The sequence below is a fragment of the Thermobia domestica genome, chromosome 4, assembly GCF_964235325.1.
Source record: "Thermobia domestica chromosome 4, izTheDome1.hap1.1, whole genome shotgun sequence".
NCBI classification, from domain to species: domain Eukaryota; kingdom Metazoa; phylum Arthropoda; class Insecta; order Zygentoma; family Lepismatidae; genus Thermobia; species Thermobia domestica.
In genome coordinates, this window is record NC_137457.1 from 233863272 (window position 1) to 233889968 (window position 26697).

Sequence of the window (26697 nt, forward strand, 5' to 3'; positions counted from 1 at the left end):
GATATGTGGTTTGACATGCTTTAGAATTCGATCAAACAAAATTTGTTCAAATATTTTTGCTGGTGCACATAATATTGCCATGGGTCGATAATTTTCAATTAATTTACTATACAGTGGCGGAGCCAAGGGAGGGCCTGGGGGCCAGGCCCTCTTGCTCAAATTCGTGGCCCCCTTAGTGCCTGTCCACTACCGCTATAGTCGACAAACGTTGAGTTGATAGTGGCTACAAGTGAAACTACTACCGAAACATCTCTCGACAACAGAGTTACCAACTGCAGAATACCGTATGTTGCAACAATCTGCGTTCCGAGTACTAAAAAGCTCCACACTCGTTTTTGTTTGTAGTACAGCAAGGTCTAATTCATCAAAATCTGTAAGGTGCGTACATTGACCTGACCATCTGAACGTTCGTTTTAATCTCTCTCACTTATCTGGTTATCTTCTTTGTTTTCGACAAAGAACCAGAAAAAAAAGCAAAATCTGTCGGCATTCTCATTCGCTTCGATGTTGAAAGTCATACTAAAATAAGAGATGCTTACTTACAAATAGATGCACCACAGTAAAATATTGCACTTGGTTGCGGCAGTAATGTTATTTTGTGTAAAAGTTGTAGTTACTCCCGTGACCAGGTTGTATCACCCCGTTATCTGATGTTTAGTAATTAGAGTGATATCAGGAGTTCGTGGGACTGGTCCACAGATATTCCATTCAGTAAGTTTAGTTAGTGTATACCCACTTTTATCACAGATTTATATTTGTTCTTTGTCAAAATGTGCATTTCTAAGAAAATTACGTTGTAGGAATTATGCAGAACATAAATCAATGGCGACATGAATTTTCAATAGGATGTAGTAATTAATACCCCTCCTTCAAATGTAATCTCAAAACTAACAATATTAATTTAGCATCGACTACAGGAGATTAGCGTTAAGTTACTTCAACTACATTTAAATTTATTTTAAGGCTTTGAAACATCTGAGGCTTAAGGGATAAAAATGAGGGAAATGAATCAATAGGACCACAAAAATGTTCCTAGTGTCACCGAGGAAGAATCTTGGTAAACTTCTCAAGCGAAATATTTACCCACGAGGGATCGATCACACGATCTTCCTAATCTTAAGCTGATGTTCTACCGCTGAGCTTTGGCCATTCGGTGTGGGTATGAAGTGTTTGTGTGTTTGAATTCACGTCAAATTAAAAAAAAAAAAAAAAAAAAAAACTAGTGAAGGTAAACAAACAAACGAAAGAAAAAGGCCACGTATACATCTTTTGCTGTAAGGAGTTCCCATTGAAATGTCTGTTCTGACACTGTTTGATATTAGGGAAAGAAAAACATTTCCTCTTTTTGCTTCAAAGTGTGTTCACTTCATCATCTTAATGAAGTAAAGGTAAATTCATTACTCAGTTTTAGGGTTTATGGGTAAAAGTAACCATAAAATAATTGAACTACGGCCAGATCAAAACAAGAGGCTGCAACGGAGGCAGAAGCCCCGGGCGCCAGCAAACTAATCTGTATGTTTATTGGTGTAGATGCCCTGGCGCCAAATGTCTAGTTTCGTCACTGATTTGGCTACCATATTTTCAGTGTGTGAAATCGGAACATTTTTCTGAAATATTAAGGATACATGATAATCATTGACAATTTACTTTAAAGTGAAACTTAAGCTTCAAGAGCAAGGCTTAAAATTTAAAGTGTGCTGGGACGGCAAATCAGTGTCCTGTTAGAGTTCAGGTCCTGTTTCTGTGCGACGTTTGGCTCTTAAGAACATTTGTCCTTATCCGTCACTTTTTACTTTATTATTATTATTAATACAGTTTATATACCAAACAACTATTTATATTATTATGTGGTATGAAACCAAATCGGGGATATGTGATATTTATTTACTTCCATCATTCCATCCGCCGGCAAATTAGTGTAATCTGCACAAGAGGGAATGTTTTGGCGTTGGTAAAATTTGAGAAGGCTGCTGTCATGCTATAGCTTTGAGCTTCGTCTTATCTCAAGTAGATGCAGGCATGTCGGAAGGTTTGATTCTTGTAGATTCACTAGTTCAAACGCTGTCGAAGATGAGATCTGGAGAAAATAACTCTCAACGAACAAGATTCGAACAAATTTGTCAAGAATGTTTGGAGATAATGCAAAGAAAATGGTCTTGAAATTCCAGAGCCGGAAACAGGAGACTAATGGGTTCCTCGTGGAAACGAACAAGACATTTGCCATCGAAGTATCAAAAATTCGTTTTGGATGAATCTCTTCCTTCATTGGAGGCGGAAAACGAATGTTCTAAAGACAATATACTAAGAGACATTTTTCTGATAAGAAATTCACTGAGATGAAAAACTGCTTTGGATCATGTAGCAAAATCATTAGATCAATCACCGCTCTACATCCATAAAGTGAAAACTTTCTAAATTACAACATTGCAGAGCCTATGGCACAGCATTATCGAAGTGATCTGTAAACATCCAAATGTGAACTCAAAATCCTCCCAAACACAATTAAGTTGTATGAAGACGAGAGAAAACCAAAGTTGATTTCTTGCTGGATTTCATTGATGTTTTTCAAAAATGCATTCCTAGAAACCTACAAGCTAGATGTCATCTCTCTGACTATACCAGTTTCTAGTGCTACATGTGAAAGTTCATTCTCATGTTTGAAAAGATTAAAGACATATACGCAATTCAATGACTGATGATACGGTAAAAAAAATTTAGGATTGCTTTGTATTGAAGAAAATTGCTAAATCATTAGATCTTAAAGAAGTTGATGAGTTTGCTGCTGCCCACAAGAATAGAAAGATCTTCTTTTAAGTAGAGGCATGAACCTATAAGTTATTTTCTTTATCTGTAAAAGTGTATTTCTCTGCTTCCATTTAAATTAACCAGCCACACATATTTTAAACTTCGTGATTAAATAACTACTTACTTATATTAGAAATCATTTGTATTAATGTATCCTAGTTGTTTGAAGTAGTAAATTCTTACATTTTCACTGTAAAAGAGAAATCATGAACAATGAAGATGAAAACATTCATCTTGAACACACTAACACAATTATATATACATATTGTGTGTGTGAATAAAATTTTTCATTCATTAGAGATGGCTCCCTCAAAATTTTCTTGGACCCTTCATTGGCCCTTCCTGAAAAAAAAATCTAGCTACGGTACTGTTACTATCTCCAGACTTCAAAACAGGACATACTCGAGTTGTTTTACATTATGTAGGGAAACAACTAGTTTTTATAATCATATTAAAAATAGAGCATAATGGATTCATAAGTAGTTCAGAGCGTGCCTTAGGTATATAAGAAGGTAATCCATGAGGTCCACCAGCGTTTTTTGGTTTAAGTTTCTTTATAGCAATTCTATATTCATTAGTGGATACAGTATTTAAAGTTAAACTATGAGAAACAAACATATTATCATTAGTGGGCAAGTCCATAGTACTGGGGGAGGTTCCATATACAGATTGAAAGAATTGAGCATACCCACCAGCTATACTTTTACTAGTTTCCAATTATTTTGATATTTTAGTATACTATTATTGTCTCATTTTTCCCCTTTTTGTTTTGAACTAAATTTCAAAACGAACGGATATCACATCTAATGTTTTTCTTTTCAATTTGCTTTACAAAATCAGAATATGTAATATTTATAATTTTCTTTAATTCTCTCCTAGTCTGTACGAGCATAAATTTATTATATTCAGAAAATTTTGAATTTTTCTATAATATTCTTTTAATTTTAATTTATCTATAATATTCTTTGTGAACCAATATGGATATTTCTTTTGAGTATATATCCTTTTCCTGAGAACAGTTACATCAATTATTAAGTTCAAAATCTGACAAAAGTTATAAACTGCGTCCTCTACATTACAAGAGGTACTTATAACATTAAAGTTATCTTCACTTAGGAATAACATTAAAGTTAGCTTCACTTAGGAGTTTATATAATTGATAAAATCCGCTCTTTTAAAATTTCGTTCAATAGCATAGTCATTTTTATATAGTTAATTACTCTTTCTTCTTTAATCACAATAATTAATGGAGGATGGTGTTTATCCGGTTTAACCAATGGTTCATTTTCTTTGAAGATTTCAATTCTTTCTTCAAATTTCGATAAAACTAGTTCAAAAGTTCTATAACTACAATTCCTAATATTATTCATTGAGCACAAACCAGAAATATTCAAAAAAATCTGATAGTGTTTTGTAACAAGTCCCTCCTGCTGTAAGGTCATAGTTAGAATCAGTGATTAAAGTAAGATTAAAATGTCCTATTGCAATTACATTTTCATTAAACCATTCATAATTTGTTTCAAATAAATTATAAAATATGAACTTTCAATTTTAAATGCCGGACAAAAATAAATTCCAAAAATGTAATATACTTGGTGGTATAAAATTATTCTAACACAGATAAGTTCATTTTCATTATCCAGATCAATTTTATAAGAGACGATACCCTCTTTCACTGCAATCAGTACTCAACCATCTTTTTTATTTAATCTATCAGTACGATAGACTTTATAAGAATCAGTAAATAATTCATTATTTGTAATTCCATCATGCAACCATGTTTCTGTTAATACAATAACGTCATATTCACAAGACAAGCTATTCAGATCAAACTCATTAATTTTGGTATTCAAACCATTTACATTGTGATAATAAATAGTCATGCTATTATGATAATCCATCTATTATATATTTAAAATATCTTCATTTTTTAAATACAAATACATTCCTATCATCTACCCTTTTTCTCCGTTTTATTGTACCTGCATCATCCACCCACAAATAAGCATAACACTTTTCCCGTTTAACTTTCCTAGCCTGTCTCATAATATCGTTTCTACATCGAAAAATGAAATTAAATCTTTGAGTTTTACGTTCCTCGGTTATGCTGGTTAGGCTAAAGAAGGCGGTGATGATGAGTAATGAATGAAATGGTGGAATGAAGAAAGTGGAAGGAAACAGGAGAACCCCGAGGAAACCCATGCACACGGTGTTTGTCCACGACAAAGTTCACTTGACGGGGGCTGGGATCGAACCCGGGACCGCAAGCACCAGAGGTGAACGCTCTACCACTGAGCCACCGCGGCCTCTTGTTTCTACATCGAGTTAGACTTTGATTGATATACACGGGTTGGTCTTTACTGAAGTCAATTTGAATTGCATTCAAATTTCTTTTAACCGTCCGTTTTCGCAAGAATTCCTCTTTATCAACCCTTCTAATAAACTTACCACTTTCAGACAGATTCGGAGTTTGTTTCAACCTATGACTCATTCGGTAATTGTGGAATTCTATATAATTCAATAGTATTCCTCCTATTATATTGATCTACATCATCAAGCAATAAGCGCGTTTCATTTAATTCTTTCTTTAAAAGGGAATTTTCTTCCTTTAGTTGATCTATTTTAACACACGCATTTATTGTCTCAATTTGAGTTTTCGTTAGAGCTGCACTTCCATCTAGTTTCTGGTGAGCAAAATCTAATGATTTTCCCATTTCATGTTTAAGTTCTTTATTAGTTTTTTTTATTTTCGTCATTTCATCTTTCAGATCCTGAAGCAATTTGTAGATATCTCTCAAAGATGGAATATCGGGATCTTGAGCAACTTCCGCGTGCATACTAGTGTGTCTGTTTTTTTGAGCAATTTTTATACCTCCATGATTGATTCATAGATTTCATGTATTCAATAACAGTATTGGTTAATTTTGCACAGATTATAACAGTCTGTGCACTAAGCTTTGGATGATTCTTGTCTTGGTATCGATTTTTCAGATTCAATACACGCACTCATTTTATTATCGTGTTTTTGTTTCTTTGTATCATTTGTGTCAGTACAATATCCGACAACCTAGTGATATTAGGACGCACTCGAATATATTAACTCGGTGCTGGCAACTATGATTGTAACTATCAATTGTTTGTTTACATTTCCACTTCACAGCTCATCAGCAACATGGCTTTCAATATTTAAATGTAGATAAGATAGACAAATGACGTGTTACGTATATCAAATAAATCTGCATTACTTACTGTTTATGCTTCATTTGATTTGAGAGCACAACACAGAAAAATCATCACATTTACATAAAAACTTCGGAGCACAAACGAATACATCTTAGCTTCCCATCGCCAGAGTAGCCAGACTTCACCGCGTATAAGACGCGCCCCATTCTTCAAACTTATTCTCTTTCGAGAAGAAAGGGCATAAGGGTGTCTTTTATGCACAAAATTTATTTAATTTTGTGTGTACTTCATTCTCCAAGTATTTCAAATAAACAACTAACTTGTGAAGTGTAGAGTTACTGTTCAATCCAAGCAGTGTCTTTGTATATCGTCTTTCTTCATAACTTTTTTTTCTGTATTATTTCATAAGTTAAAAACCCTGTGCTACCTAAGTGGCACAGTTGTTTAGTCATTCACTTTTAGTTCAATAACTTTAAAGTAAAAGGTACGTTGTTCAAGATAGACATGCATTAAAAAAGGATAATATGCATATATAGCTCCGTCGATTATGATTAGTTTTACCCAGTATTTTGTTCGTTTCTCGTACCATCTGGAACATTAAGTACAATGAATATTCATCTCCTTTGATACTCAGGCAATTTTGCTTACTTATATATGCTAGTAACTCACAAATTAAGGTTATAGAGCAACAACATTGCGATTCAAGATGCTGATTACACACTATCTAGTCAAGCATGTGTTCCATATTACAAACCGTATTCTTTCATGAATTGTATCGCCACAGTTAATTGTTATTACTATTGTTAAGATTTTTTTTGTTGTTGTTTGATGTCTAATGTAAGATGTATATGTTTCTTCCAGGTGGGTATTGGAGCATATGTGTTAAAAATGTCCTGTGGAGTGGACCATGCAATAGCTGTAGGTAAACCTTATAATACAATGATGTAACACAATGTAAATTAAACGTATTTGGATTGATGGTAAAGTTGAACTTCCCGTGAAATACTGTTATCATATGACATATTAACAGCATCAATAATTTGATGATATATTTAAAACCTACGTCATTTTAAGAAGGCAGAAATTGTTAGTGCATGCAATTAGATTGTCAGACATATCCTCCGTGTTAAGTGATTGTGATGGAGAAAACACCAATAAATCAATTTTTTTCAACTACAATTACTTTTAATTGGAATTGTTATTATTAGTTTCTTTAGTAATTATAAATACATGGAGCGATCAATAAGCTTTCGCCTCCACGTAGAGAGAGTGAAGCTAGAATCTTGAAATTATCACATTTTATTTGTCATTTTCCACGTAGCATATTTCTTCGAACGGTCTTTCAAATTCCATACCCATTCTTTGTAGAAAATGTCACATTGCTTAGAAAGCCAGTGCTCGACAGTGGAAATGACAGTATCCGAAGAAAAACGCCTTCTTTTCAGCAACAGCTTCATTTTTGGAAACAAGAAGCACTATAACGGCGCAAAGTCAGGTCGCATAGGCTTTGCACAATATTTAGGCACAAAGTATTTTCATTATATTTACAAGTAACCTAGACTTTGGACAATATTCAATGTTTCCTAGACTTCGTGGACGGGAGCATTATGAATAACGGCGGACACCTTTGCTGAATATGTTACGGTGCTTTATCTTCAGAGCATCACCAAGTTTTTGCAGCTAAGCCGTGTAATATATTCCAGTCACGCTATGACCGTAGGTAAAGTAATCAATGAGGATTACACCCAAAAAACTGAAAACATTAGTTCCTTGGAAGAAGGATCACACGGACCGGACCTTTCTGCGTGAGTGGAGTGGGAATGCTTTTACTGTTTATTCGCAACTTTAGACTTTGGTACCTTGTATTCGTCCAGACACAAAGCGATCGTAAGAAATGTTCTTGTTGGGAATACGGAGGGCCAACACATCAGATTCACAATCATCACATTGCTGTTTCTGAAAAGGAGTGAGCACATTTCGGCACTTTCACTCAGTCTGAATATCATAATTTCAAACTTCTTGTATGTACAAACATAAAAATTACACATTAATATCTTAAGACATGAGCATTAAGTTTAATACACGTAGCACTGCACTTTTCATATGAGGGCAAAACTTATCGATCGCTCCACGTACAGTGATTCTTTTGCCTTATTTGTTGGTGGAATGACACATCTCTGTTAATCCTATTAAAACATTTTCTTTTCAATTTATTAATAATTATTTTGAAATTATCATCATGGTACTTTTCCATTTTTCTATATCAGCAATAAAAATTACCCACAATAAGAAATAGTCGACCTCCACTGGCCTTCAGGAACGACACATTTAACTGTTGGTATGTTTCGTTACATTGCTGACTGCATTGGGCTCTGTACTTGATAATATCTGATGACCACAATCCGTGGAAGGATGAAAGTAAATGTGACAGCTTTCTGGGAGGGATTCATTTGCGGACTTTCCGCCACTCATTATAGCAACTTAATAATAGTAAAAAGGTATATAGAAGATTTTATTGTCAGCAAAGCTATTGTTAGAGGTCTGCGCGGATGCGGATATCCGCATCAAAATGGGTATTTGCGGATATATATCTTTTCTATGCGGATAGCGGATAAAGTTGCGGATAATGTTTCCTACATTTTTCTACCTAAAAAAATGCTGTGAATTTTCTGATAATGGTGGAAAGAGCACTAGAAACGTTGGTTTTGAATTAAAAGTTTTAAAACTAGTTGAAAAATAATAAAATCAAAATAAAAGTCTGTTTGAAGCTTGTGACACATTGACAGCAAAAGGACAAAAAAAAAAAAAAAAAAGGACACGAGAGTTGTCCTTTTATTGCTGTTTTCAATATTTTTAGCAGCCGTTTTGTAGGTGAATGACATCTCTGAGCTAACCAGGAAGAAACGACAGGCTCCATCGCCACTTCTCAAGTACCGCTATTTGCTGTAAAATAGAAAAATAATTGCCGCCAAAACCCCTCTGATAAAGCTGAAAATTTTCAGACCATTTGCCTTGAAGAGGAAGAAATGTCTTCAAATAAAGTTTTTCTAGCCTGAGAGGTCAGGAACCCTAATTTAAAACACCGCATCCCCTTCCATAAACTGAAAACTGGTCAGCAGAATTATCTTTGCCTTTTGTGACAAACTTGAGAAGCGCGTAGGTCACCGAAATAGTAAACAAATCACATAATATGCCCATCTTTCTCTCTCCCTCTCTCTTAAAAAACGAAAAAAAAAAAATCTTTTTCACTGTTTCCTTTGAAGTACAGCAGATACTGAATGCACATTTGCGACCCCATAGATTTCTCTCTTCGGAGAGGTGCCACGGGCCTCAATGAACATTCCGAGGGATTGGAGTTTTATAACAGCAATTGTTTCTCTCGCTCTCTTTCTTCTTGTGTGTTTGTGTATATGTATGTATGTTCTGGGCCCCTGGTAAAGAAAGAAAGAACAACCAATGCGTTGTTTCTCCTACCCTAAATGTGTCCAACATTGAGTGGAGGCTGCAAAGAAAAGCAGTAAATTCTAAACTTCCTCTTTTGCCTCTTCCCGAAATTAACGGTATAGACTTCCTATTTGTATTCGAAGTTATTTTCACTTCTAGTTTCAGTAAAAGCGTGGTCGTGAAATCTTGAGTTGATTTTGAGTTTAAAGTCCCGTTCAGCAGCGAGGCTATATGAGACGTGGACCTACTGATTAACATGGAATCCGAACCACATGAACTCCCGCCGGGAATTGAACCCGGGTCTCCCACTCCAAAGGCGCGTAAGCTAGCCGCTTATCCACGAAGGAGCTTGGTCCTGAAAGCATGCATTGTACTGCGTTGTTAGTTTCGTCACTTACTTTTTTAAAATTTAGTGCAATTAGTGGTGCTAGTGTCAGTTCGGGATATGTGGATGTGTTTGCGGTGCTGTGATTAATTTTTATTTCTTAATAACGATTATTTTTATTTCGCTTTTGTGCTTAGAACAAATGCACCTTTTTTATGAGTAATGATGAAATTTAAAAACTTAGTGACGTGCTCTAAAATTAGTAAATTGAGGGGATACCTACGTGGGATTATTTTCGTCCGATATCTGCATTTAAACATCTTGGGTAAGTACATAAATCGTTCATTAATTTCTAATTTGTATCTGCACGGTTTATATTACATTTTATCAGTGTTGGGTAAGTTACTTGTAAAAATGTAACTCGTTACAAGTTACTTTACTTTCTCTTAAAATGTAACGTGTTAGTAACGCGTTACTTGCCCCCCAAAAGTAACTGTTACTTTACTTCGAAAGGAACGCGTTACTAACGCGTTACTTTTAGGTCCGAAACTTTAAAATTGTGAAAAAAAATTATGACTTCAATTTTCCGTACTACTATTAATTACTACCGCTATTATTATTATTATTATTATTATTATTATTATTATTATTATTATTATTATTATTATTATTATTATTATTATTATTATTATTGCACGTTCTGAATCGCTTTATGTAAATGGAAGGACAAGTTTTTACTTGATATATGAACATTTTCATATAATGTAACATTGATAAAATGCCATACTGCGTTGCGAGTTCGAGCGAGTTTTCTTTTGACACTCGATTCGACTGGAAACAGACATCTTTGAGTTCGATCCGAGAACTCGATTCGAAAAAATTTCCTCCAACTCGACTCGAATTCGGGTCGAGTTTCGAGTCGACTCGAGCCAAATCCGGTGTGTAGTTTCGAGTATATTCTTCAAGTATATTACATAGACAGTATAATTATTATCAATGACACTACTACTACTACAACTTATATTATTTTTATTTTTATTTTTATTTTTATTATTATTATATCAACATTCTATATAAAAAGAACGATAGGCGATTTGTATCTGAATACTAAAAAACTAGTTGATTGCCAACCTCGGTAGTCGTGAAGTCTAGGAGTCAAGGACATTGTTTACGAGCTTCTGTTCTTGAGGGTCTAGGTTGAGTATTCGGGTCGAGCCAAACACTGTTAAAAGTTATAGGACACTGGCCAAATATCTTCAAAACTGCTATGCCCGGGTTTGGAATTGTCAACGACTCGAGCAGCTCAGCTCACAACTCATTCACTATCGACCCGAACCAAGAAGTGAGCCGAGCCAACAGCTCACCCAACCGACTCGGCTCAGTTGAGCCGAACCGAGCAAATGGCTCATCCCTACCAAGCCAGCTCGAGCCGATGGTTCATCCCAAGTGAGCCTGCTCGAGCCATCTTCTCAGTTGAGCCGAGCCGAGATGAGCTTGTTATAAAAAATCTCTTGTGTTCTCGCTATCGAGACGAGACGAGATGCGAGCCGTGTCCCCTCTCGTGAGCAACACTAAAAGTATTCCATATTACTGTTTAGCTTACATTTCTCATGGCTTTCGTTTTCCAGTGTAATCAGGCCATGGTTTCAAGACGACTTAAAACGAACGAGCCATTATCAAACTCGACTGGACTCGAAACTCGACGCGAAAAACTAAATCGGCTCGGAACTCGACTCGAGGATATTACCCTTGACTTGACTAGAAACTCGACTTGAATTCGAGTCGAGTCGAGTTTTAGCTTGACTCGTGCCAGACACTTTACTTTTAAATTCTATCCACCATCATCCTCAGCTCTTAAGAAAAAAAGTATTCTTTCAAATGTTCGAACGGTAAAATATTTTCGTTCTCCATCTTTTAAAAACAACACAAATCAAAGTAAAAAAGACTACCGGTATCATTATACTCCTAGTTCACTCACTAAATGTATTGATTTGGAGCTGTCAAAATCTACGACAAAATCTTCCAGGTGCTTGCAATCAGTACACATGATTTCCCTAAGGCTGTCCTCATCTTCAAAAAACAGCGAGTGGCACTACGAACTTATCTGTTTCTCTGTGTATCTGTGACTGTCGGTCACTGACATACGTAGTTCATGCTCGATTGTTTCATTCTGAGAAATTCACTTACAGGAAACAAACATTTGTTTCCGAAAAAAAAATACATATATTGTAGTTACTCATCTGAAATGTAACGCGAAAAAAGTAACGCAAACTAGGTACGTTACTTAAAAATTTGTAACGCGTTACCGTTACAGTTACTTTGGAAACAATGTAATGCGTTACTAGGAAACGTTACTTAAAAAGTAACGCGTTACTTGCGTTACGTTACTTCCCAACACTGCATTTTATTTATTGTAGTTGGTATATGATTACGAGGAAACTGATTTGATATATTGTTTCGTTTGATTCAGAAAACTACGTGTATTATAGAATATGTAAGTTGTATATATTTGCTACCTCATTATCTGCGGATGCGGATAGAGATGCTGCGGATGCGATATTTTGTATCCGCGCAGACCTCTAGCTATTGTGGATTTCATAATCCGGCGATGTGCCTAACAGACTCCTGCGGTACGTGGTCGACTGGAAGTTGTGAGGAGAAACAGGCTTAGCCCGCTCAAAGCCCCAATACAGTACACGGCATTAGCAGAGCAACGAGAGAGAACAATTCCGCAACACAGGGAAGTTTGACCATACTACATAACATCCCTAAAGGCACAGTTTCCAACATCATCCGTAAGAACCTCACGTTGGAAGCATGTCACAAAGCATACTGCCACCGCCTTATTCACATACAAAGCATACTGGCCACATTCAGGAAAGGTTTACGCCAGAAAACTGTATGAAACACCTTGCAGGAGACAAATGAAAATGGTGTGTACTCTGAATGAGTGAGTCTACCTAGATGAGACCAGTAGAGTTCGATCAATTTTGTATAATCAAACAAACCACAAGAACCATTCTAATTTTGTACTGAAATGCAAGGAAAGGTTTTCCAAAGGGTAGCGGGATATTGCGGTAGGGAAGCACTGCCATTTGTCGAAGTGCTTCCCAACACAAAGTCAGCGCTGCTTACTTTCAGGAGAATTTCTTGTGCTCTCTGTATGGCACACGTCCTCCACCTCTACGGTGACGAGACTACAAATGCGTAGATCCACATGGACAAGTCCTCCAACCATATCACTCAATCATCCCAGGGGTAGCGTACTACGCATGAAAGCCAGAAGAAACGAAAATTCGAGTGATCTCAGTTTCATCCCTTCCTGTGAAATACCCGGACTCTTTACCAATGGACTACTGTGGGTTTAAACTCCTCAAACAGGCAGCACTTGATCGACACTGTCTCCATACCTTGCAAGGTCTTCGCAAGTTGGCAAAGCGGTATAGAGAGACATTCCGCTTCCCATTCTACGCAGGAGTTTCTACAGTGGAAACTACGCTGTCAGCCGATCGTTCTGGCCCATAGCCGTCACATCGGACACAAACAGTGATGAAAAAAGATGTATTAGCCAGCAAGTAATTCAAAGTCGACTGTTTTTACCATTGGCAACTTCTGTAAAGTGTACCAAAGTTTTGTTAAAATCTAATCAGAAATTTTGATATCTCTCTATCTCTTTTCTTATCTATCTCTTTCTTATCTCACATCTCATCTCACGTTAATACTAAACTTCGTTAAAACAGCTGCTTCAAGAAATTTTGCAGCACAGAAATATCGGAAAACGATTTTGGGGAAAGGGTATCTGCTTTTTTTTTCGCTATGGCTGAAAGTATCTGAGATATATTTCATTTCACTTTAGAAAAACGTATGATGGGTATAAAGAGGTATTAAAATCTAGACTTTGACTAGCAGTAGGCCTAATTCAGTAGAAAATAGAGCTATTAATGCTATATATCAGTTGTCAGATACAAAAATAAAATAATAAGGATGTTGCAGGGTTTAATGTATTAAACGTGGGCGGACTTTAAGGAACTTGAAATAAAATGCTCCTGATATTTAAATCTAGGCTTTGACTACTAGTAGGCCTAGTTCCTCAATAGAAAATAGGCTATATGACTAACGTCATATAGGAGTTATCAGATATCAGAATAAAATATTAAGTGTGTTGCAGAGTTCAAGTCTTAAGGCTGTCATCACACTTGCAGACCAATACTCATCAAATGAATCTCTTTCTTATTTACTAAGATCAAAACAACTTATAAAAAAAAGCTTAGTGTTAGTAAATAAGAAGGAGACTTGTTTGAGTGTTGGTCTGCAAGCACGATGGCAGCAGTAAGAAGCAAGGCCTAAATATATGAGTATGATGATTTCGTTAAAAAAAAAAAAAAAACAGTCCCGTTAGCAAGCAAATTCTATTATGTAAGTATTCATGCCTAATCATGAAATTATTTTAATGCAGTTAATGAACTGTCAGGCTTATAAGAAAAATTTGGTTCGAAAATTTCCAGGGCTAAAATTAGGCTTACTGTCGCCTATGCTTCACACATTAAACTTGCAACATCCCTATTTTATTCTGATATCTGATAACTGCTATACGACATTAGTAGCTCTACTTTCTACCGAGTTATTTGGCCTATTTGTAATTGTAGTCAAAACCTAGATTTTAATATCCAGGACATTCTATTACAAGTTCCTCAAGGTCTGCCCAAGTTTAATACAACGCAACTCCGCAACGTCATTATTTTTTTAATATCTGATAGATAAGTCATATAAGATAGTAGCTCTATTTTCTGCTTAGGAAGTAACTAACACCTGAATTTCAATATTCGGTTAATTTTATTACAAGTCCCTCAAGGGAGCTTATGTGTGCTATCGGTGAGCTTTTGTCCATCCCAGTAATATAAGACTGTCGGTGAGCCTATGTCCGACACCCACATTACGCATAGATATCTCTTGTTTTTAACTAACACACAGATTCTTAGGTTTTAATTTTTGTTTATATTTTTGTGAGAAGACAGCTTTAGAAGTAAAATTAGAAGTAGAAATTTAAGGAGACATTACAGGTATTCAACATTCGTGAAATTACAGAACTTATAATAACAAGAGCTAAACGTTTCCCGAAAGTCTGCTAAACGTTTGCTAAAGGAAGTAACAGGACCTGATATCAGTGACTCTAAGTGTTGGTTAAAACCATTTTATAATAAAACAGCTACCTCTGTGGAAGCTAAAAACAAACCAAAAGAAAAAGGGAGCTTTCTCTGACCCCTTTATATCGGTTTGAATGTAACACAACGAAATAATAGTACTTAAGAGGGTATTGCAATATCAATGGTCTCATAGACTCCAGTAATACTTGCAGGAGTTCCGGCCTATCCTACAGGGACGTGCTAATCAAAGCATTAACAATTAGCGATATTTGAGAAATTTTGGTAGTGTATACCTCCAGAGCAATAACTTTTATATATAGAGAGAAGGAAATGTAGAAAAAATATTTTCTAATTTTTTAAAATGTACTTTTAATTGGAGGGGGCTTGTAAGAGAAGTAACACGGATAAAAATTAAAAGACTTTTTGTTGCTTCAAACTAAAAGAAGAAAACTTTCCTACTATATTAATTGCCGTATACAACAATCAGGGCCGGACTTAAGCGGATTGGACCGATTGCTCCCAGTTGGGTCCCGCGCTAGAGTGTAATCTACTATCCAGTGCCATCTTAGCAGTATAATATTACCCTGTGGAAACCAGTGTGGTTCCTATGACTAAATTCTGCAAGTAATACATGTAATTAATACATTCTCCTCGCGAGACACTCGGCCAAGTGATCATCAGACTGTTAGATGGCTCTGTTACTCTTCGCTTGTGAAGTGCCCACAATAACATATTGTAATACATGTACATCCATGAACATAAACAAGGTAGCGTATAGCCTGTTGGCCTCTATCTAGAATTTGAAGGAGTGAATAGTTTGTATTAACAAACAAGCAATATTTTTTAAAGTTAATTCTGCAGTAGTTTCTTTATTTTTTTACGTTTCCAACTTCTGATGAAAAAATAGGCCTATTAAGTGATATGACACCTCCATGAATACCGGGATGATATAGTCTTAATGCGATTTCTTTACATGTTTTTCTGGAACCTGAAGCCCCATAATAGTGTTCCCATTCGGGCCTGCATCTTCTAAGTCCATTAGATTACTTTTTTCCCTTACTTTGAAGCAAGAAAACTTTCACTTTTTAACTTTGTGACTTCCCTCAGGAGCAACCTCTACTTTTAATTATGTATTTGAAAGCATATTGTCCTGCTAAAATATATTAAATATGAATATTTCTTAATTTAGGCCAAGTTTAAGATTATTAAAACTGAAAATTTGAAAGTATGCGTTGATTATAGCCTGTATTTTGTTAAAACAACACCAAAGAAAATTAGAAGTTCATGAAAGCTCAATAAAGATGTTTATGAATGAAATTTACGTCATAACATCAGTTTGAGTCGAGAAGTTATGTGTAATACTTTCGAAAATGGTAAGCATATTGTGGTTCTAGTTTTCAAATCACCTTTATGTATATTAAAAGCCGGTTCTTTAATGGCGTAACATAACGGAAAATAGTACTTATATAAAATGAGGTAATATTAAGGACTACGTTAAAAGAGGAAATGTAATTATGTCAATTTACGAAGCTATCGTGAAATTTAGAATGTTTTGTGTTTGTTTGTTTGGAGCTTAATATTCTTTTTCATCAGTGAGGTTATATGAGATCTCGCTCGTCTGGAAGATGAGAATGCTTACCACTTATTCACAGTGAATCAATGTGAATAAGTGCTGGCAACCCTTAGCTGTTTCGTCAGGTATGTGCTAATCTTCACGGTAATAAGATTTGATAAATCCGCAATGAAAATATTGTGTCAAAGAACATCAAAATCGAGTTGTAACCAGGGGTAAAAATGAATCTGAAAAGGTTGGGGAACGCATGACGTCATGCCGTCCCTTGTGCCTATCTTTGACCACTATATTTTTTAGGAAGTGGAGGAACGCCATAAATATTTTTGGAAGTGGGGATGACGTCCCCCGTGTTCCTCACTTTTAACTCTGGTTGTAACAAATGACACACCATCGTTTCAGGGTAGCTTTCGAAAAAAAACTTTAATGAAAGGAGGTGTGTGTGTTATTTTTTTGGATGTTGAATTGCTATCTTCCTTTTTTTTAATAGCCCATTGACTTATATAAGGAAGTATTTTTCTTTTAAATAGACGAGATTTTAATCATTCAATTTTACTAATTTCTTCTTCTGTCCTATATAATAGTTCCTTGCTTTAGAAATATTCAATGTAATATTGTTTTAGTTTTTATTTATACCGGTATATATTAAAATTACATAATACAGTAGTTAAATTTCGCATAGAATACATTTAAAGATCTCAAGAAGAAGTAGTCAGTAAAATTAGCAGGCTCTTTTATTTCAAAAAATTAAAACAATGTTTCCTCATATAAATTAACCCTGGAACTACCATACATTTTTACACACATGTTCTACCATTCGGGTCCAATGGACCCTAATTAAGAACCGAGGAATGGAGTAATTTTATGAGATTTTCACATTGTTTTATTGTATGAAAAAACAAATACAGCGCAACAAATTAACTTTCATGAAGAGAATAAAAATATTGAAAAGTATAATCACGGGTCCAATGGATCCGCTTGGTAGTTCTCGGGTTAATGGGCTGAATAACCATTATGGTGCAAGTTATCAACATTCTTAAGAGCTACTCTTGTTTATTGGGATTTAACGAAGCTACAATTAAATAACACATAATTACTTCGCTCGACTTTTCTATGAACGCACAACTTCATTAGTTGCTAGTAAATAAATTTCCTACTTCGCAAGGCCAAGTAGTTTCCTTACTCTATGATCTCACACACAAAAAAGCTTGGGTCATGGAAGTTGTTACTAAAACAACAAAAACAAATACCTGCCTCAAACAAATACCATCCTCTCATAAAAACCATGAAAAAGTCGGTTCTCTATCGAAAGGTGTTTGAAGTCCTCTGGACAATAAAATGACAGGTCAGGCCTCAAGAATGTGCTTTTTCTTTTTGTAAAGTTGTTTCATTCTTCCTTTACAATTCTGCACATGGTATGAGTTTCCTATTTTTTTTTTATTTTTTTTTTTTTTTTTGACTAAAGCAAATGAGTCCATGTGAGTGAAGTGAGCGCGAGCTCGCACTCAATTTAACTCGTGCTCGCGCTCATTTCTCTTAATTGGGCTCGCGATCACTTCTGTTAACTAGGCTCGCGCTCACTCGGGCTCGCGATCACTTGAGCTCGCGATCACTTCTCTGAACTGGGCTCGCGCTAACTCGGGCTCGCACTCCTCTCGATTGGGTTCGCGCTCACTAATCTCAAGTGGCCTCTCGCTCACTCGGGCTCGAGCTCACTTATTTCATTGGAGCTCGGGCTCGCGCTCAATTATTGAGCCCGTTGCCCGGTTGAACGTAAGTGCCGAGCTCACGAGCGTCGGGCTCGCGAGTTTGGACACTTATGATGCTGACAACGTCAGACCGTATACATTTTTAACGACCCCGTCAGATAATAAGTGAACTTGGCTTGAAGATTTTAATGCATCCACCGTATAGCCGGTCCTGGCACCACCAGGCTGTCATTTCTTTCTGACTCTAGAGAACTTCCTGAATGGTGTTAAATTAGTTTCAAAAGATGCCTCTTGTGAAAACTACGAGTCACAATTTTTAGACCCGAAACCAGAGAAGTTCTATAGGACAGGACTATGATGTTGCCGAAAAAAGTGACAGAGGGTCATCGAACAAAATGGTGCTTTTGAAGTTTCATAACATTATTTTTAGATAACAATAAAAGTATTCTCAATTTTGACCTCTAAAGGCCCAATACTATTTAGACAACCTGATCTTGTCAAGCAAATTTGTGGTGGCCAACATCATGCTCATGGGTTTTCGCGGAGTACTCCCTTTCCTCCTATATTCTCATTCCACAAATTATTTCATTACGACATCATTCACTTGCCTTAACCATCTGTTCTCCCTAGCTTAAAAGGCATAAGTGTGGGACATTAAACTGAAAATGTTCATTTTTCATTTCATTTCATTTAAGTTGTATAAAACTTGATAGATGAAATAGTAGTCTAATAGTTCATCTACCAGGAGGTGTTCAATGGCTATGTGGAATGTAGTGACTCCATGTACACCGGGAAGACTTTTAAAAAAATAGAATTTTTAACAAGAATTAACTACTACAACTAGCAACACTGTTCTCACGTTTGTTTACTTTTCCTCCCTTCTATTTTCTTAGCAGTCTAGCAGGAAAACTCAGAGAGAAGGGTAAGAAGGGAAACAGAGAATTCATATCACACGGAAAACAGATGACTAATTCAATATAAAAATGGCCCTTATTTAGGGTAATTTCGTGTTGTGATACGCACACCCGCTAAATGTATTATATGTGACCGTAAACACGCATTTGTGAAATAGCAGCTCTCTACGAGAACGTTAACCCTTGCCGACTTGACGATAAAAATCATAAAATGACGTTTCCACATTATAATATAATTTACAATGTCCAACTTTGATAACGGAGAAACCAAAAGAGACAGAGAAACGAAACTTTGCATGAAGTAACTAAAGAAAAGACATCCATGTACTGATTAGTGATGGGTAAATTCTCGGGAAGATTCCCAAAATGGGAATTTTCCGGGAATTTATATACAATCACAAAGAAAAATGCATTCTATTACTATATTATGATTTCAAAGTTAAATTCGCTTTTTATAATAGCATATTATTACAGTTGTATCCAGAAGATTCTTTAAAATGTATATTCTGAACGGTATTGTGTTACTTTATTAATATGTTATTATTTAGAGAGTACGCATAAACGTATAGTTACTTACAATGTTCTATGAAAGTAAATGTGTGGAAACAATGGTATAGTAAGTCCACATATTTTAACACCGCTAAACAGTTTAAATTTATAAGTAAGTGGATTTTCTAAACTTCACTCTACTACTAATATTATAAACATATTAAATTTTTAAATGTTATTAACAAATTAGATTGGGTAACTGTCAGAATACCACCAATTTATCAACATTTGCGCATACATATTTATGTTCACAAAATTTGCAAGATACTGACTTGTCTTTATAATTTTGCAAATAACATTACCAAACACTACATTTCTTCCTACCTATTTCTCGAAATTTCATGCGTTAATTCACATGTAAGAGAAGTCTGAGTACCTCTTCAGAAATCCGAGTCAGAGACAGGAGACGCACCGACGTCTATTACTAACGATAGTTCGGGGTGTATTAATTGTACTTCATCTCTATTTTTACATAATTTCAACATTACTTTAAAAACTGGTTCCTTTTCATTAATTGTAAATTAGTACTTTGCTACTTTTTAGTGCAAATGGAAATAAAACTAATAAATCATATGATTAGTTATATAAAGTACCGTACAGTCAACGAATTTTATTTTTTTAACATCCAAATTATTTAAAACCTAGAAGTAAATTATAATACTGTAAATGAAAATAAAGTAATTAGTCATACCCCAGACAGCACAATGCACGTACAGTACCCGTATAGTACATGTACAATTGCACGGATGCAACATGTACATCATCCGTATAAATGCACGCCTGTACATGTGATGCACATATACGTCACAAGTCCTATTCAACATCTTTACGTGCACAGGACGTGCAATGCACACTTACACGTCCTGCACAAGTGATTTATACCTACTGCGCAGGTGATTTACAAGTAGGACGTATTCGATTTACATGTAGTGCACAGGTGATTTACATTTAGGACAGCGGTGATTTACACGTAGCACACAGGTGATTTACATGTAGCATACAGGTGATTTACACGCAGTAACCAGGTGATTTACATGTAGGACAGAGGTGATTTACACGTAGCACATAAGTGATTTGATTTGATTTATTTGAGTTCATTTGACCATACAAAGTACACAAACTTTTATATATCGTCGGCAATTCAAAACCTGCTATGTGCATTTTTATAAATTTTTCAGGAGAAACGAAAAACAGTATCCTGGTTAGATTTTTCGCTTTATAAAAGTGATGTTATAAGTAATATTTGATGCTGCAAGTAACTAGATACCTTCTCAAGTAATAATAAATTAGAGAGTCTAAAAGCTGCACCAAATAATACTATTATCTCGAAACGGCCGAAAATGTCACATAGCAGATTTTGAATTGCCGACGACGATATGGTATAGAACATGTCATTTCACAATAATACATTGGTTAAATACAGAGTTAATAAACACATACAAACAAACTATAAGCATACGCATATAAAAACTAAAATTTTTTTACAATAAAACAAGAAAAAATAAAGATTTATTATTTAATCTAATGGTTAAAATATATCTACATACCAAGTTTTATTGCCTTCAGAAATAATAAAAGATTATTCACCTATATACTCATCTACAGAATAATATTATTTACAAATTAGCATATTTTTAACCACTCTCAGAAACTTTATATCATCTTTTATGTATTTCAATTCTCTTGGTAATTTATTATATAGCACTTTTTTTTTACGGAAAGGAGAAAAGAAAATTTACTAATTATACAAATCATATGTTTCTTGAAAAATTATATACTTCTCCAGCCTCTCAGAGGGTTACGCCCTCTCTTTGGCAAGTGATTTTCTACAGAAATATATATTATTGAAAAGAAGGCGGTGGTCTAAGGGAAGCTTGATTATTAACAGTGGTATTTGTGCATCAGTTTTGGAAGGGAGTTATATCATCATTTTATTATTCTTTATTTATTTCATTTTTCATCTTTATTATATGGTACACAAAACGAAACAGTGCAATCAAGGTGCCAAATGTGCAATAATATATATATATATATATATATATATATATATATATATATATATATATAGATAGATAGATAGATAGATAGATAGATAGATAGATAGATAGATATAATGCGAGGTAGTATTTTAACTGATGTAAGATAATGTAAATGAAAGATGAGATGAAGTGCCAGCACATCACAAACAAATAGAAATTAGTTAGACAGATGCAGGTTAAATCTTCTGTCCCGGGGCGACTCGGGACTAATGATCACAAGGGGAAGCCCTTGTTAGTTGTGAGGATGTCGGTGCTAAGATGGAAAAACATGAGGAATATGATCATGAATGATATAAATGGCATAGATGTCACGTTCATCCTCTGTGAGGTTTGCATGTTGAACATATAAGGAAATGAGTACATTTAAAGGAGAATACTTGTAGCGGTATGCGGCATCAGTGACAGCATCAGATTGAAGTATGTCCAGGAATAGCGGATGGCCCGTTTCAATGCGAGAAGTGATGTACCGAATACGGACTTGTGCAACATGTTCTGTAAGCTTAGGAAAGTTGATGTACTCATACGTGAGCCAGTGGGATATGGAAGCTTAAGTCGTTGAGCTAGTCGAATAGCATGACGCTCCAATATGCAAAGTTTTTCATAGAAGGAAGCAGAAGCATTGCACCAGGCAGTATGTCCAAAAGTGAGTATAGGTCGGAGAAACATCTTATAGGTGTGGAGTAAAACATCTGCTTTGAGGCCCCAAGTGGTGCCTGTGAGACGACGTAAAAGATTTAAGCGAATAGTAGCCTTAGCTCTTAATTTTTGCAAATGTGCATTCCAAGTAAGTTTGGAATCGAAGACGACGCCCAAGTAGGTAGCAGTTATATAGCACCGCACCTCTATAAAATATATTTTTTTTCAAACATACTTGTTCTGTGTGACGGTATTACAAATTTATCACAGTTTCTAGCACTAGCGGATCCAGAAGGATCGTTTGGGAGGGGCGGTTAGCTTCCTGGAAGATGAACGTAGCCTCAAGGTGACCAGAATTCTAATTTGCAAGAAAGGGACGCATATGAATCCGAGGCTGGAGAGGGTGTAAACCTGATTTCCAGATTCCATATTGGGACCCGAACTTTTTTTTTTTTTTTTTTATGAAAGTATATGCTTTCTGTAAATTTAAATTAAGTTCGCACTTCCGTTTTTGAAGCGAGGCGGTGACATGAATCACTTCACTCATAGTCACTGCAATATATCAGATGCACTGTCTTGCACAGCACTTACATAAAAGAAAGTACTGTATTGACAATGGCCTTCGAAGGAGTGTACAATTTGGTCTAATAAATAATTTATATTTTGAATAACAATTGCGGAACAACAGTTGAAAAAAAAAAAGACAGGCTCGTCTACGCAAAAGTAGATAAGAAAAGTATACATGCATCAATAATGATACAAAATTTATCTATCTCTATATTTGTGGGGTCCACGAAACAGTATAATTATAGCTATCCCTACAACAACAACAAAATTATATTATGCTAGCCTTCGCTCAGGTGGGGCTTTGCCCTGAGATCCCCGATTAGCTCGGCATACAGCCTCGCACAATATAGCAAATGCTCACTGGCGCAAATCTGGGGGGCATGATCCAATCTTGGAACTGGGGGACTGACCCCCAAATAATCCGATTTGAAATTTGGCTTTTGGGGAGAAATGTAATGATTTGTGTCCGATTGCCACAAAGGAAAGTGAGATGAAATTGATGTCCCCCCAGAATAAGCCTCAAATATGCCTGCCTCCAAATGTTCAAGAAAACTCTGCTCTCCAGAACCCTACACAGCATTGTTTTGCAACTTCACAAATATTTTGAATATCGCTTAAAAAAATATGGGAACGGTCTTACCCGTTCCCCCCAATGTTGAAGATAGATTTGTGCCGCTGCAAATGCTCCTACTCTGTGGTACAATGTTTTGCGTTCTTCCTTCTGTGTTTTTCATATACAATCGAATTGAGCTAAAACTCTGTCATGAAATTCAAACACCTCGTAAGGCATTTTAGTGAACCACCTCCACCTCTTTTCCTTCCCTTCTACGTTAAGTGGCAAACAAACCCGCTCAAATACATTTAGAACTATTTTAAATAAAAAGTCAAATTACCAAATTTCATATTTCTAACCATAAGGGATCCTGAGATACGGACATCTTATAATAATATTTCCCATCCCTTTTCTTCCCTTTTAGGTAAAATATCAAAAGCGCTGAAATTCGTGTTGAATTATTTTAAATGGGAAGTCCATATACCAAATTTCATGTTTCTAACTTTCAAAGATTCTTAGATATTGATATCTTACTATAATAATTGCAATCCGTGTCCTTTTTTTCGTCCCATCTCTTGTTTTCTCCATTGTATTAAAGTATCAAAAAACGTTGAAACGCTTGTAAATTTATTTTAAATAAGAAATCCAAATACCAAATTTCAAGTCTCTAACATTAAGGAATTCGACCATCTTATTAAAATAATTTCCACACCATTTCCCCTTCCTTTCTTCGAATTTCAAAAAAAATCTTTCCTTATTGATACCCTATGTCATAAATCATAACTACTGTTGGAATTTCAAGTTCTAGCTTAAACAGTTTGGCCTGTGCGATGATAAGTTATTCACTTAGGACTTCGTCTTTTATATATGAATTACAATAACAGCTTGTGTCATTTCCCAAGAAAAGATGAAATGCCATTAAAAGCCTCAATTAATTCCTGGTCCCTTCCTAATGTTTCCGCGTTGAACCCCAAAAATCACGGCTTTCTTTGTTGATCTAGTAGCTAGCGAACGTACCTTTGATCTTTGATGTATGAGGTTCTATGGTCAGTGCCGTGCCGTGGAAAATCAGCGCCTGGGGCGGAAGTAAACGACGGCGCCCCCGTACATATAAGTGAGGTTGATAGACTAGAAGCGAAACCATGGTTGACGCGAAATATATGAAAATTTTCAAAACTAAACCCTGCTTTTCCTGGTTTTTGAGTACCGGTACATTTGTATTACTTCTCTTCCTTCCATTTTATATTTGTGCACAAGTATAAATCTGACCTCGGTGAAATTAAATATTAGATTGAAAAATACTGCTGTTGATCTAAAATATTCCAAGTAAGTTTTCCTCTCTCTTTTTTTCCCTTCTTTTCTTTTTCCACCCAAATTTTGCGGCCCCTTACTTCGGCGCCCGGGACCGTCGCCCCGCTCGCCCTTGAACGGCACGGCACTGTCTGTGGTTTGATTTCGGGTGAGTGAGTATTGAACGCACTACAGTGGTTCAGATCCAACTTGAAACTCTAGTTATCATTCTGTAAATGATCGCTTCTGACAAACGACATAAATACATATCAATCAATCAATCAACCGAAAAGTCTCAGATTCAGAGAACTTTCGGTAAGGAGCGCTGAAGATTCTTTGTTTCTCTTTACTCAAAGTGAAGGTACTTGAAGTTTCGGGCCCCGAATTCCATTTCCATATCCTTTTTCTAGGACACAATTTTAAAATATACCTTTTTAGCTCAAAGGTTTACCCTCCTTCCTACAGCTGTTCGTCCAACGAGTGAATCATATTCTCGCTCCTTTGGGGCTTATGGTGACCACCTCAAGGAACTAGGGACAGAAGTAGTCACATTTCAAAAATGATTGCATTAAGTACTATTAAGTACCACACATTTTGATTTGACTGTGGTAGGCTTGTCCCACAGTTTGAATAGGTCGGGAAGACCTTCCCAATGGTGAATGCTGGAAGTATATTTTTAAAAACCTTTGGAGGGGGCGGTCGCCCCCTCCGCCCTCCCCGTGGATCCGCCAATGGTTTCTAGTTCTATATTCATGTACGTGGGCATGCGTTAAGTAGTTATCTATATTTTTCTGACTAATTTTAATACCTCATATTTATACAAACTCGGTATCGTAAGCAATCTGAGTTCACGAAATTTACTTCTACAACTACTACGAAAATGGGAATGTGTAATGATACGGATTATTTTCTTTTGTAATCTAAATATTGTAAACAAATCATTAGTGACACCCCAGAATTTACACGCAGTACCCAGATTATTTACATGTACGACAGAGGTGATTTACACATAGCACGCAGGTGTTGACACGCAGTACCCAGGTGATTTACATGTGGGACACAGGTGATTTCCTCGTAGTGCAGAGGTGATGTAAAAGCATATTCGAGATGCAACGAAAAACAGAGTTTATATATTTGGTGACTTACGCAGTAACACCATCTACAACACCAAAGACATCACCTTCAAAGTATATCACAAGTAACTAATAATTGTCAGTGAGAATTTTACTTTTGGAGTTTATTATTTGCAACGAACAAAGCTTTAAGTAGTCTCTTTAACATGTTTGCCAAGTAACAAATAACGCAACATATTCTGCTGTAATCGGTCACGAAAATAATTTTGTAAACCTATTAACTGTCTGACAGTAGTTACAACAGTGCAGTGCTGTCACCTGTTGATCTTGTATCCTAGCTCAGCGGACGTTATGGAGTTTCTACAATCATTTAGCTGTCATCAGGGATGAATTCAGGGGGTAGCCCGGGAGGAATTTCTCCCCCGAAGAAAATTTATTCCCCCTCGGAGAAACTCTCAAAATTTCAATCACAAAATGTAGAAACTACTCTGCCCTTCCCCCCAGGAGTTCATATTCCCCCCCGGGTGAAAATGTCTGAATTCAACACTGGCTGTCATTCGTCGAAAAGTTTCTGCAACACCGCCTGGAGGAAAAATGACACCTACCAAAATTGGAGGTTACTTTATATTGTTGATGAGGATGAGAGTAAAAGAATGAAAGTAAAAGTATACACTTGCTACGGTATTATGGACGTCTCATACACGTGCAGTAGCCGTGCAAATGCACATGTGCACACAACGGCTTAAACACCGGTAATTTAAATGTGCTTCATCTTCGCAAATTCACATGCGCACATGCACGGCTCAAGCATGGGTTATGTACGTGCGCTGCATCCACGCAAATGCACATGTGTACATAACGGCTACAGCACGGGTTATATAAATGTGTGCTTCATC

The 26697-nt window shown here is 36.0% G+C and overlaps 2 protein-coding genes across 11 annotated transcripts in view; one reads left to right on the plus strand and one right to left on the minus strand.

Moving 5' to 3' along the window:
- LOC145683909 (RCC1-like G exchanging factor-like protein) overlaps positions 1 to 7167 on the plus strand; it is a 95021-nt gene extending 87854 nt beyond the window's left edge. For all 10 annotated transcript variants that reach the window (XM_081755581.1, XM_081755579.1, XM_081755580.1 and 7 more), the window contains exon 9: positions 6850 to 7167. In XM_081755581.1, the coding sequence (XP_081611707.1) occupies positions 6850 to 6936 (87 nt within the window). In that variant the 3' untranslated portion in view covers positions 6937 to 7167. The remainder of the gene's footprint in view (positions 1 to 6849) is intronic.
- The window catches only part of LOC145683907 (aminopeptidase O-like), a 206100-nt gene that overhangs the window by 117343 nt on the left and 62060 nt on the right, over positions 1 to 26697 (minus strand). The gene's annotated exons all lie outside the window — the stretch shown is intronic.